The sequence below is a fragment of the Micromys minutus genome, assembly GCF_963924665.1.
Source record: "Micromys minutus genome assembly, chromosome: X".
In the NCBI taxonomy this organism is placed as follows: domain Eukaryota; kingdom Metazoa; phylum Chordata; class Mammalia; order Rodentia; family Muridae; genus Micromys; species Micromys minutus.
In genome coordinates, this window is record NC_137970.1 from 96784198 (window position 1) to 96798637 (window position 14440).

General features: G+C 38.7%; 1 protein-coding gene across 1 annotated transcript; it reads left to right on the forward strand.

Moving 5' to 3' along the window:
- Window positions 1-5430: 5430 nt before the first annotated feature.
- Window positions 5431-7140, forward strand: LOC308415286 (testis-expressed protein 13C-1-like; the record flags this gene model as incomplete). Its single annotated transcript, XM_080910273.1, has 1 exon — window positions 5431-7140. The coding sequence occupies one exon, from the start codon at window positions 5431-5433 to the stop codon at window positions 7138-7140; it is 1710 nt and encodes a 569-aa protein (XP_080766399.1).
- Window positions 7141-14440: the final 7300 nt, after the last annotated feature.

Sequence of the window (14440 nt, forward strand, 5' to 3'; positions counted from 1 at the left end):
TTTTGTTTTATCTTATTATATTTTATTTTCTTGTATTTGGTTGCTATTTCTTAGAAGCCTGTTCTTTTTCTAATAAGATACAGAAAATGGAATAGATCGAGATGGGAGGGGAAGGAGGGAAGAACTGGGTATTGCACAGAGAGAAAATTGTAATCATAATATATTGTATAGGAATAGAATGATTTTTTTAGTAAATGCAAGAAATAAAATAAACAACTCAATTCAGAGATGGCCTCATTTGGGGATCCATCAAATATGCAGACACTAAATCCAGTCACTATTACTGATGCCAAGTAGTGCTTATTAACAGGAATCTGATATGGATGCCTCCTCAGAGCCTCTGCCAGAGCCATACTGATACAGATGAGGATGCTTGCAGCTAACCATCAGACTGAACATGAGAAACCCAATGAAGGAGCTAGAGAAAGGACTGAAGGAGCTGAAAGGGTCTGCAACCCCATGGGAAGAACAAAATGATCAACTAACCAAACCCACCACAGCTCCCAGGGACTAAAACACCAATCAATGAGTTCCTATAGAGAGACTCATGACTTCAGGTGCATATGCAGTAGAGAATGGCATTCTCTGCCATCAATGCGAAGACAGGGCTTTAGTCCAGCAAAAGCTCATTCTCCCAGTGTAGGGGAATGCCAAAGCGCTGAGGTAGGAGAGGGTGGTTGGGAAAGGGAGCACCTTCATGGAGGCAATGGGAGGTTGGAGGAGTTGTGGGTTTGTGGGAACGGGGATAACATCTGAAATGTAAACACAGATGATATCCAATTAAAAAATAAGGCTGAAGCCAAACAGAATATTTCTCAAAAGAAAAAAATGTACACGGCTAGGAAACACTTCTAAAAGAACTCAGTCACTTTACCAATTAGGGAAATGCAAGTTAAACTACTTAAAATTCTATACCTCTCTAGTCAGAATCGCCGCAATCAACAATCCAAATAACACATGTGCTGGCATTGGTGGTGGGGCAGGAAACTCTTTATATACATTGCTTGCTAAATGTAAACTAGATAAATCATATTGAAAATCAGTCTGGAAGTTTCTCAGAAAATCTAGAATTATAATTGCCATATGACCGGTCTTTACCAATCCTGGGCCTAAACATACTTTGTATCCTACAACAGAAACAATTCTACATGTATGTTTAACACTACTTTAGTCATAGTAACTAGAAATTTGGACTATCTTTGCTATCTATCGAAATATGTTTTGATAAGAAAAATTGGATGGGATTGGAGAAAAGGGTATAACATCTGAAATGTAAATACAGAGAATATCCAATAAAAAAAGAAAAAAAAATCTTAAAAAAAGAAAAAGAAAAACTTACCACATATAGATAAAAGAACATTACTGTTAAAGAAAATGAAATCATATTTTCAAGAAAATGGATGGAAGTACCAAAAAATATATTGAGTGAAATAACTCATGCCCAGAAAGACAAATACCTTATGTTCTATTTCATATTTAGATCTTAGCTTCAAGTTAACAGTTTTTTGTATAAAAGAAATATTTAAAAATAATTCAGTGAACAGCACTTAGATCCCAGCAGAGGATCCAGTGCCTCTTCTGGTGTATTTCTGAATACAGCTAGAGTATACTCATATAAATATAAATAAATAAATCATAAAAACTTTTTAAAAAGATGTACTACATTTATCCAACATTTATTCATTCATACAACCATTTGTAATATGTTCTGTATTAGTTAAGGGATTAATACTGAAGTCACAATAAATATATTGAATTAGTTAAATGGGATAATAACCTATTGTTTTTGCCATACCAAAGAGAAGATTTAAAATCACAAGAAGGAAACATGACTACTTCTTTATTTTGTGTCAACTAAAACATACCTAATGAAGGAGAATATAATATTTCTTGCTCACTGAAGATTGAGAGAGAACAGAAATGAAGTAGTAGATTAGAATATCATAATTGAGCTGCTTTAATGTAGAATCACCAAAAGTACATCATGTAAATCGGTACATTATTTGCCAGTCTACATGTGTTACTATTAATAATTTCAACAGTTTGCATAGATATTAAATAAGAAGAAATGATAACTTCTCTTTTTATACTAACCTTTTATTATGTCTAGCAAAACACTGATGGTTTTTATCATAATCAAAACTGGTGCAAGCAGCAAAATGTCATTATTTTGGGAAGATTAATCTGTTCATTTTTACAGATAAATATATTAAATGAGTAATATTTTATAACCATACTGAATATTTCCATCTTATTTTTATTTTATGGTAAATGTACAAAATAAAATATTAGATGATATTATTAGCATTGACTCATATTTCCTTCATATTCCTTATATCTCTAAATAGTCCATGCTTCCGAGAATTTTACTTGTAAAGCACAGTATTGCTCCTGCTCTCATGTACAGAATATGTTTTGTTTTTGATCAGAAGCAGATGATGTTTTCAGCACCCAGAAGGCATTGTAGATCCTGGAAATATCACAAAAGCTGGTACACACATGGCGCCTTCCTGGTAGTCTCAGATATGTATCTAGATTGTGTCTCTAGCAAAGAGCAGCTGGAGAAATAGTAGGGATATACAAGGCAGGTAGGTGGAGAACAGGTGCAAGCTTCTAAAAACATAGTGGTATAGAAACACAAGAGACATTTATCATATGAATTGAATAATATGGTTTAACTGAATATGGAAGAACAATATGACCTACTACAGATCTTGCCCATGCATTTGATAGTAAATAACATAGAAACATCAGTTTAACTACTTTATATTTGCTTTCTTTCTCAGTATCCTTATGTGAATTTTATGAAACATTGTTCAAATCCCATCTCATCTCAACTTCTCGAAAAAGCACTTCTTTAGTAGTTACAAGGGAGGTGATGTAGGTAATGTGAAAACAACACATTTACAATAGTCTATATCTCATCATAGTTTTGCATCCTATGGGATCCTGTGATTTGCGAATATTAAGTGGAAAATTTCAAATGTAAGATTAAATTTGCACTGTGTTCTAAACAATGCAAAGGGATTCCACACCATTGTAGAGCATGTGCACAGTAAATGTTACCTAGTAGTTACTTAGTAGTACTTGCTCCATTATCAGACCATATCCAACATATCCCAATACTTGTGTTCCAATAATCCTTATTTTAATTGAGTGTGTGGTTTAGAAAAATAGAGGGGAAATTGATTTTTACTAAGGCAGTAGCAGATTATTGATTTTCATTCCTTCTGATAGCTCACTTATACTTATTTTATTTCTTAATCTATGCTACAGAAGAGCAGATTTGGACGAATTGGATATTTGGAACCTTGAGTTATTGCACAGGGAGAGACACAAACAGGGCCCTTTTTGATATTATTGGTAGTTGCAGAAGTGGACATTAAGAACAGAAAATGAACCTTAGAATATTATGTAGTATGAAAGTAACTTGAATGTGCTCAAATAATGAGAAAAATGGTAGTGGAAGAAAATAGATAAAAAATGTCAGTGTGATAGAATGTTTGAGACCAAGAAATGGGAGAGGCTGGTATTAAAATAACATGTGAAGGCATTAGGATTACATTTGAAAATAGAAGGCTCTTTTTGTGAGTGACTGAGATGTGAACTATACAAGAGTTATCTAGTAGTTATCTAGTGACTCTATCCTCTTACTCAAAAATGGAAAAAAGAAAAGAAAACAAACAAACAAACAAACCGTTTTCCCTGAAGCTTACAGTCACTGACAGAAGAACTCAGAAACATTTTTTTTTTTTTTTTTAGCATTTAAAAGTGTAGACTTTAATAAGAATACAGGTCAGCTTGTGGGGAAGCGGATTAAGATACATAAAGTAGAAGATACAAGTGACCACCTGGGATTTCTATACTTCATTCTGCTCACAGAATATTTATTAAGTTGTTTAATATATGTTTTCTCATTTGATGTTTTAGAAGTCCTTTATTGTAAAGATAATCCTTCTGTCTCGTGACAAACAGCAGCCAGGATGATAACTCTGGACCTCTGTGCTGGGTAAACTCTATTTACTCTTGATAGATATGTTTCCTTCTGTATTTCTCAGGTAATATTTTTATTATTTCTGCAGTGTCTAGTGGCCCTTGATGCATCAGCCAATCTAGGGACACACTTCCTTTAGGACCATGTAAAATTTCAGATAAGTGAGGGGGTAACACAGCAGATCCCAAAGCTCCTGAGGCATTGAGTTTAGAATTGACTCTTAGGTTAGTGAATCTTATTAAAGGAACATGTGGCTTCCTGACACTGCTGGCAGAATCCATCCTGTTGCCCATTGTGACTCCCAATAAGGGGCAACTTCTGAGGTGCAGGCAAGTGACAAAATTTTTGGTAGTCTCAGAAACTCTTGATACCCAACATTCTTCACTTCAGCTGCAAATATTGCCTCCCAGAATTCTAGTTAGGAGAGTGAAGTTTGGAAAATTTCTATCCTCATTTTACTGGTTGAGAGTATACACGTTTGTTGTGGGATCCTGTCTTTAGCCTTCCTAGAAGACCTCCTGGCTTTCTCTTCCTCCTCACCTACTCAGCCAATGGAATGGTGTTGTTCACCACCATTCCCTTTAAGAACTGTTAAGTTTTCTTTGGAATTTGTAATGTCCCCAGACTGCTTGTGTCTCGTTTTACTATATACAGATATATGACATTCTGATTCCCACTGCTACTCCATTGTGCACCCATTTTCTAGTCTTCTTGGTGCCAGCTTTGCAAGGCCAGCTTTCTGTTTTAGATCTCTGACATTACACCCCTGCACCTGATGTCCTCTCCAAATTTGGGTGGGGGGAGGTAAGAGAAAGAGAGAGAGAGAAAGAAAGAAATCAAATCAGTTTCATCTCCACGAATTATAAGACACTAAATCCCATTTTTCCCCTGGCTATAACTCTAATCCATTATCTCTTGCTCCCAGTCTTTACCCAGCCTAGAAATTCTACCTTGATTTTCAGTAAAAAAGTGTGTTGTTAAAGACCTCATTTTATGCACTAGGTTATGGTCTCCAGAAAGACCTTCAACATACATATCCCTTTCTGTGCTCACTGCCCTTTCCACAGTATCTACCTCGCCTGTAGTTCTTGTTGCCAGTGTAAGGGTAAATATAGCTGTTCCCAGAATGCCTTGCAGCATGACTCAAGTTTTTTTTTTTTTTTTTTTCCCCTCTGTGACGTGTTCTGTTGGGTGTTACGTAACTAAGGTTCAGTTACAGTTGAGTAAGGTGGGCCTGGTCAGAAGATCAGCTTGGCTTTTGTCAGGAGAAGGAAGAAAAGGAGAAGGAATCGATGAGGAAATGAGGATCCGACAAGGGCTGAAGTAGAACTGAGTCCGGAGGAAAGAGGGTAACAATTTGGCCACATATGTGGCAGCTGTGTCAGTGAGCACAGTGGAGGTCCATCAGAATGTTGCTTGGCTAAGCTCCCACAGCCATGGCAGTTGAATTTGGGGATCATAGCAGTGGCTTCCGCCATACTGAAGTAATCAGATTCATTAATAATGAAGTTCTTATAAATGGAGGGGGTCCTGAATTTTATACGACCTTTCACTCTCAGTCTTGGAATGAGATAGAAGATCAGCTTCTCACCATCCTTGTTGACCCCAAAGTACCACGCTCCTTTAAAAGGGCTTGTACCTGGAGTGCTTTGGCTTTAAGTGTGAGAGTGGCTGCCAGGCAGCGTGATCAGCAGGCACGTAGGGTTTTGAGGCTACAGGACCAGGTGGGAGAGCATGAGTCGGCTTCCTGGACTCTGGTCTCTGAACTACAGAGGTTGCGAGAAGAGAGGGACCAGGCAGCTGCTCAACTTCTGTCCACACAGATTGCCCTCCAGGAGGCAATGGATGAGCGGGAAGTACTTCGCGGGAGGCTGCTCCAAGCAGAGAGGTCTGCATTGGCTGTTGTGCCTGAACCTAGAATGGAACACTGTAGAGCATCACTGTGGTCAGCTGAGGAAGAGGAGCTAGAAGATCTGGAATTTAGAGAGTCCCAGAACATGTCCCACTTGGAGGCCCAGATGCCAATCTTATCTTGCGCACCTGGACTTCAAAGTCCTTGGGTCCAAGCAGTGCATCCCTTACTTCGAATGCCTGTGATTCATCCACTCAATACACCATTCTCTTTGGGATTCCCATATTCAGCACCTGTACCATGTCCAGTATTAATGAACCCTGGGGTAACATCAGCAACCATGCCTACAGCTTCCCCTCAGATAGATCCAGGAATCTACCCACCTGGCTCGTGGGTTACACTGGGGTCCCAGGAAACAACGGCTCCTGCTTGGGACCAAATGTGCCATATACAGAATGAATGTTCTGAGATCCTCCAGGGTGTAAGTCACCTAGGAGACAGCGTGAGCCACAGTGAAGAAGAAGGTCCAGAGAAACCTCAAGGAACATCTCTCCATGGGGACAGCAGCAACAACAGCCACAAGGAAAATCATGCCATACCCCAGATAATGGCTACCACCGAGAAGAAAAATCTAGTGATGCACCAGGAAACAGCAGCAGTGGAGGTCAACAGTAACCACACCATAGAGGAAGAAACAGTAATGACTGGGGAGATAGCCGCCCAGGGTAAAAAACTCAGCTCCACCCAGAAGAAATGTCCAGGAATTTCCCATAAGGTGGCTGGCTTGAAAGAGAGCACCAGCCACAATGCCAAATGTGTTTCGGCAACTCCTCATGAGACAGATACCCAAGCGAAGAAAACCACCCCTAACCTGAAAAAATATCCAGGGATTCTCTTGAGGACGCCTCGCTTGGGAAGCATAGTTAGCTGCAACCAGAAAGAGGATACAAAGACGCTCCAGAGGGCCGCTGACCCGGGAGAAGGAACTAGAAATTGCCAGAAAGAAGACTCTTTTCAGCAGATGACAGGCCTGGCTACTGCTGGGAGTCCTAATGAGAAGAAAACTCAGACGATGCCACCAGGGACTGACAGGAGCCAGAGCCAGAGCCAGAAGGAAGAGCCAAGCTGGTTCCAAGAAAACCACCTGGGAAAATGTAAAAGTTATTTTATGAATAAATGCCCTAAAAACCAACCGGTTCCAAAGCAAAAGATCAAGCAACCTCAAGAAATAAAAGGGTTAGAATCCAAACAATCACAAGGGACAAAATCCTCTGATCCCAAGCAACAGGAATAACCTCTCTCACACCATACTTCAGTGAATTGGATCTGCCCATCATGTAAAGCTGTGAATCGCTCATCGTACAAGGAGGGTTTCTGTAAATGTGCAAAAGCAAGTGCTCAACTTGAAAGAAAAGATGTTGATCCATAACAAACTCATTGATTTCGGGAAGGTAAGTAATGGAAACCCTCCAAAGAGAAAACCAACCTTTTAAGATCCAATCCACTCTCTGATCCAACTGTAACTTTAAAGCAATGTTAAATGCAAAAAGGTACAGAGAAAACTAAAAAGTCCATTATCCTATTTTCCAATTTAACTACTTTTCCTCATTATGGAAAGGCACACATACATGTAAATATATCCATATTTATAATCTTATTTTATTAATTTATTTGAGCCAATAAGAAATATTTTGGAATGTCACATCAAGTTTTCAAATTGTGAATTTCTAATAATTTGGTCACTGTTTTGCAGATGGTCGCACTGATATGGCTGTTGCTGATTGAAAGACATCTCTGAGAAGCTCATCATGAATCCTCTAAAATCATTGTTGAATTTGTAATACATTTCCTTGAAAAGGAAACAATTGCTGTGTTCATGTATGCTTTTTTTGTATTCTAAGTTTAACGGGAGCATCTTATTTCTGTGTCTCAGCATGCCAAAGATGTTGCTGAAGAAGCTTCACATACGCCATTATTAGAATAATCCCTAGGAGATAAAACATAAAACCGTGATTACAATAGAATCTCACTAATGTGATTCACATTGACTTGAGACAAGAACCTTGTTCAACTGGGAAAGAAAAAAATTCTTTGGCACTTATTAGGGTTGGGGGCTGGATAGTGAAGCAATTTTGCGGGACAATGTATTAACTTTGAAAGGCGTGCAGAGATGTGCAAATAGTAAATATGATAAAGCTCATGCAATTCATAAAACACTATTATTCACTGTTTACTATGAGATGGAACTTTATGGCATTTTCTGGTGACCATATCTTAATCATTTTGGCTGAGCTGGCTAGATTACATGTGAGAGTGTAATTTGCAGAAAATTTAGACTTCCATCTATTTCCTGGATATAAATACAATACAGATCCATATTTGTATTCATGTCTAGAGGCAAAATTCAAGAGTTTAATGAAAGACCTACATGATCAAATTGTTCTTCGTCTTTGTTCCCAAACACAGCAAATGGACAGGGACAAGATCAGAAAAGTGGACTCATAAAAAAGGAGGCAAAGCTTTTCTGAACCTTTGACTATTTCATCTGTCTTGTGTTACAGATATACTCCTGGCTACCCACTCACCTAACTTCCTGAGGTTTCCTGAGCAAAGTACTTAGTTATATAATCTGATTTCATTAACAAACTGCTCCTTTTCTAGTCCCTTTTGTATTAACAGTGGGTGGAAAGCAACATCAGGACCATCATAGTGCTATACATAGATGACGTTTCTCTGGTCTGGATTAATTGAATGAAAAATAGAACTAGTGCATGGAGAACCATTCATACTGGGTGCAATCTGCAGGTTCTTTGCTCCCACAAGACAGAGGCTGCAGGGAAGTTAAAGCCCTGATGGAGTTGAGTATGGGAGTTTATAACCCTCTGAGTCTAAACTAATGTTATGCTCGACTTCTCTGAAAGATTCCACAAAGATTACCAAGATCTACTTTTTTTTCAGTTTTCTCCCTGATGCCATCTACTATTTTATTTTTAAATTGAACAACTTTATTTTAAAAAGCAAAGATAAATGTACAGATTTAAAAATTTTTTCATAGAAGTGTATGAATACATTTTTGTCAGTACTTGATTTTTTTAAAGGTTTGATAGTGTGCATTGAAATCTTACTAGTTATATGAACATAAAAGTACATGTAAAATAAGATGTTACTTGGAAATAGAGTTCTCTTGGTGTGTAAAGATTAAGCATAATAGTTTTTCATTTTCTTTCTTTCTTTTTCTTTCTTTCTTTCTTTCTTTCTTTCTTTCTTTCTTTCTTTCTTTCTTTCTTGTCCTTTGTGTTTTCTTGAACTTTGTATAGACTGTGAGTTGTTTCTGGGGTGTTCAGAGCTATCTGGGGTTAGTATCCAATTATCAGTGACTGCATATTATGTCTGTTCTTTTATGACTGGGTTACCTCACTCAGGATCATATTCTCTAGATGCATCCATTTCCTTAAGAATTTCATAAAGTCATTATTTCTGATAGCTGAGTAGTACTCCACTGTATAAATATACCACAATTTTTGTATCCATTCATCTACTGAAAGACATCTGGGTTCTTTCCAGCTTCTGGCTATTTTAAATATGTCTGCTATGAACATTGTGGTGCATGTGTCTTTGTTGTATGTTGGAGCTTCTCTGGGGTATATGCCCAGAAGTGGAGTAACTGGGTCTTCAGGTAGTACTATGTCCAATTTTCTGAGGAATCGCCAGACTGATTTCCAGAGTAGTTGTACCAGTTTACAACCCCACCAATAATGGAGAAATAATGCTCTTTCTCCGCATCCTTGCCAGCATCTGCTGCCATCTGAATTTTTGATCTTAGCCATTCTCATTGGTATGAGGTGGAATCTCAGGGTTGTTTTGATTTGCATTTCCCTGATGGCTAAGGATGTCGAGCACTTCCTTAGATTCTTCTCCACCATTTGATATTCCTCAATGGAGAACGTTTTTTTAGCTCTGTACCCCATTTTTTAATAGGGTTGTTTGATTCTCTGGTGTCTAACTTCTTGAGTTCTTTGTATACCTTGGATATTAGGCCTCTATCTGATGTGGGCTTGGTAAAGATCTTTTACCACTCTGTTCGCTGCCGTTTTGTTTTCTTGACAGTGTCCTTAGCCTTACAGAAACTTTGCAATCTCATTAAGTCCCATTTGTTGATATTTGACCTTAGAGCATGAGCCATTGGCGTTCTGTTCAGGAAATTTTCTCCTGTGCCTATGTGTTCTAAGGTTTTTCCTACTTTCTCTTCTAATAGTTTCCGTGTACCTGGTTTAATGTGGAGATCTTTGATCTACTTGCACTTGAGCTTTGTACAAGGAGATAAGAAAGTGCCTATTTTCATTATTCTGCATGCTGGGTGCCCATTGGACCAACACCATTTGTTGAAGAAGCTGTCCTTTTTCCATTGAATGTTTACAGTTCCTTTGTCAAAAATCAAGTGACCATATATGTGAGGTCTCATTTCTGGTTGATCCACATGCCTATCTCTGTACCAGTATCATGAGGTTTTTAGCACAATTGCCTTGTAATATAGCTTGAGGTCAGGGCTGGTGATTCCTGCAGATGTTTTCTTGTTGTTGAGGATGGATTTAGATATTCTAGGTCTTTTGTTGTTCCAGATGAAATTGCACATTGCTCTTTCCAACTCTATGAAGAATTGGGTTGGAATTTTGATGGGGATTGCATTGTACTAGATAAATTTATTCTTATTGTGCCTAGACTAGGCAACCCAGTTAGTGAAAAGAGACCAAAGGAAGGCAAAACAGTCAGAGGCAGCCTCTACTCCAGCTGTTAGAAGTCCCACATGAAGACCAACATGCACAACTCTTCCATTTGTGCAAGGGACCTATGTCTGTTGCATGCATGCTCTCTGGTTGGTTGTTTAGACATTATGAGTCCCTACAGGTTCAGGTTAGTTGATTCTGTTGGTTTTCTTGTAGAGTCACTGATATCTGATAGTCCTTAAATCCTTTCTCTTCTCCTGCACAAGATTCTCCAAATTTGCCTAGTTTATGTCTGTGGGTCTCTGCATCTGTTTCCATCTGTTTCTGGGTGAAGCCTCTCAGAAGGCAGTAATGATAAGCATCTGTCTTCAAGTATAGCATAATATTATTAAAAGTGTCAGTGGTGGGCTATCTCTCATGGGTCTCAGTCTGGGTCAGTCATTGTCCTCCCTTTCCCTTAATTTCTGCTCCATCATAATGCCTGCACCTCTGATAGGCTGGGCAAATTGTGGGTTGAATATTTTATGGGTGACATGGTGTCACAATCCTTTCACTGAAAGTGTATTATTTTTTGGAGATGACATTTTTTAGATTCTATATTCTCTATTTCTAGGAGTCTTAGATAGGGTCACCTTCATGGATTCCTGGGAGTTTCTATTGTCTATGGTCTCTAGCATGTCCCAGATATGCTCCCAACTAATCCTAGTTTTCTCTCTTATTGATCTCCCACTCCATCCTCCCCTCACTAGATTCCTCATGCTCCCTACTCCACCTCTTTCCCCCACCAAGCTCCCTACCATCAATTCCTAATGTCTATTCTATTTCCACTACTCCGTGAGATACAAAAATCACTTTTGAGTTCTCCCTTTTATTGTTGATGGTTAGCATAGTTATCCTGTATTTTATGGCTAATATCTACTTAAAAGTAAGTACATATGTTTCTCTTTCTAGATCTGGGTTATCACACTTTTGATGGTATTTTCTACCTCCTTTCATTTGCCTACAAATTTCTTGATGCCTTTGTTTTAAATAACTGAATAATATTCGATTATGTAAATAAACTACATTTTAAAAATCCATTGAGGGGCATTTGGATTGTTCATGGCTTCTGGATATTACAAATAAAACTGCTATGAACATAGTGGAACAGGTATCCTTGTGGTATGCTGTAACATCTTATGGGTATATGCCCAGGAGTGGTATTGCTGAGTCTTTTGAACTATTCCTAGTTATGTGAAAACCTGCCACATTGAACTCCAAAGAGGCTGTAGAAGTTTGCACTTCCACCAGCAATATAGAAATGCTCCCCTTGCTCCATATTCTTGGCAGAATGTGCTGTCTCTTGAAGTTTTGATCTTAGCCATTCTTATTGGAGTAAGAATCTCAGAGTCATTTTGATTTGCATTTCTTTGATGATTAAAGATGGTGATTGTTTCTTTAAATGCTTCATGGCCATTAGAGATTGCTATGCAGAGACATCTTGTATTTGGAGCATAGATGTTCAGGACTGAGAGTTCATCTTGATAGATTTTTCCTGTGATAATTAAGAAGTATCCTTCCTTATCTTTTCTGATAACTTTTGATTGAAACTCTATTTTATTCAATATTAGAATGGCTATTCCAGAATTTTTCTTGGGCCCATTTGCTTGGAAGGGTTTTTCCCCCGACTTTTACTTTGAGGTAGTGTCTGTATTTGTCTCTTAGATGAGTTTCCTGTATACAGCAAAATGCTGGATCCTGTTTATGTATCCAGTCTGATATGTCTCTTTACTGGGGAATTGAGTTCATCGATGTTAACAGGTATTAAAGAATAGTGATGGCTGTTTTCTGTTATTTTTGTTGTTAGAGGTAGAATTGTGATTGTGTACCTTTCTATTTTGTTTTGTTTTGTTTTTGCATGATTATTTTCTTGCTTTTCCTAGGGTCTAGTTTCCCTTATTTTGTTGGATTTTTCATCTATTATCCTTTGTAAGACTGGATTTGTGGACAGATATTGTGGAAGTTTGGTTTTTCCTGAGATATCTTGGTCTCTCCATATATGGTAATTAAGAATTTTGCTGGATATAGTACCCTGGACTGCCATTTGTGTTCTCTTAAAGTTTGTGTGATGTCTGTCCAGGATCTGCTAATTTTCATAGTCTCTGTTGAGAAGTCTGGTATAATTCTGACTGGTCTGTCTTTATATCTTACATGTCTTTTTTCCCTCACTGCTTTTAGTATTTTTTCTTTGTTTTGAACACTTGTTGTTTTGAGTATTATGTGTCGGGAAGAATTTCTTTTCTGGTCCAATCTATTTGGAATTCTATAGGCTTCTTGTATGGTCGTGTTCATCTCATTCTTAAGGGTAGGGAAGTTTTCTTCTATGAATTTGTTGAAGATATTTACTGTGCTTTTTAGTTGATATTGTTCAAGCTCTTCCATTCCTATTGTCCTTATATTTGGTCTTTTCGTTGTGTCCTGGATCTCCTCGACATTTTGGGTTAGGAGCTTTTTGGTTTTTGCATCTTCTCTGACTCTTTTGTCTATGTTTTCTATGTTCTCTTTAGCTACTGAGATCCTTTCTTCTATCTCTTGTAGTGTGTTGCTGATGCTTGTATCTATGACTCCTTATTTCTTTCTTAGGTTTTCTATCTCCAGGGTTGTCTCTTCTAATTTCTTTTTTGTATCTATTTCCATTTTCAATTCCTTCACCTGTTTGGTTGTGTTTTCCTGTAGTTCTTTGAATAATTTATGCTGGTTCTCCTGTAATTGTTTAAGGGAGTTATTCAAGGGCTTCTTGAAAATCTCCATCAACATCATGAAGTATTATTTTATGTCTAAATCTTTTTTTTTCCTGAGTGTTGGGAAATCCACTACTTGCTGTGGTAGGAGAACTGGGTTCTGATGTTACCAGGTTGTCTTGGTTTCCATTGCTTGGGTTCTGGTCCTTTCCTCTTGCCATCTTGTTGTTAGTGATTGTAGGTGATCTTTTTGTTTCTAACTGGTGCTTGCTTCTTCTGTGTGTCTGAAGGCCCCGTGGCCCCAGAAGCTCCTGGATGTTCGGCTCTTTTTGGACAGGCAGTGAGTTTTGATGGCAGTGACTCAGTTCTGTCTTTGTGGGCTCAGGTGTGAGAGCTCTTATGAGGCTGTTCTGGGAGCTCAGCCCTCTGCCCACAGGTCCTGTGTCTCAGTGGTGGAGACCCAGCTTTCTCTCTTGGCCAAAATGTGTCCTTTTTCCAGGGAATACCAGGCTCCCTGTGCTCTGAGAACACCTGCTATTCCCTTGACAAACAGCAGGTGGGCCTATGTGTCAGGTTTACACTTGGTCTAGGTGGAAAAGCTCCTGTGAAGCAGATCCTGAGTCACAGTAGTGTAGACCTGGCCCTCACTGTGGGACAGAAAGGACTCTTCTAGAGAGCACAGAGCTCCCTGTGCTCCGAGAACTCCTGGTGCTCCCTCCCCAGGCCTGTGCCTCAGGGTCACCATTAGTCTGTTGTAAGACCCGAGGAGTCATCTCAGGAGCGCGACACAGAACACAGATGATAGACCTCTGTAATATCAAGAGGCTTATAATTCCATGTACATGGGATTGCTCATCTTCGCAGGGAGAGTCAACCCCGAATTTACAAGTCACACATCTTTTACTCTTTATAATTGGCAGATTTCAGCAACAGTTATTGGCTTACTCACATTGGTGGATCTTAGGACAAAGAATCAAGCATTGGCTAGGCCTGCTTAAGGGGCTGTTCTTGGCTCAGTCATTTCTTCATCTTTGCTCTGTGCTTGGCCTTAGGAAAAAGGCCAAGATAAAAAGTCCCTGTGTGTATGTGTGTTGGGGGGGTGTGGGTGGTGGGGCAGGTCAGGCTATGTCCTGGTGGTTTTTCTCAGAAT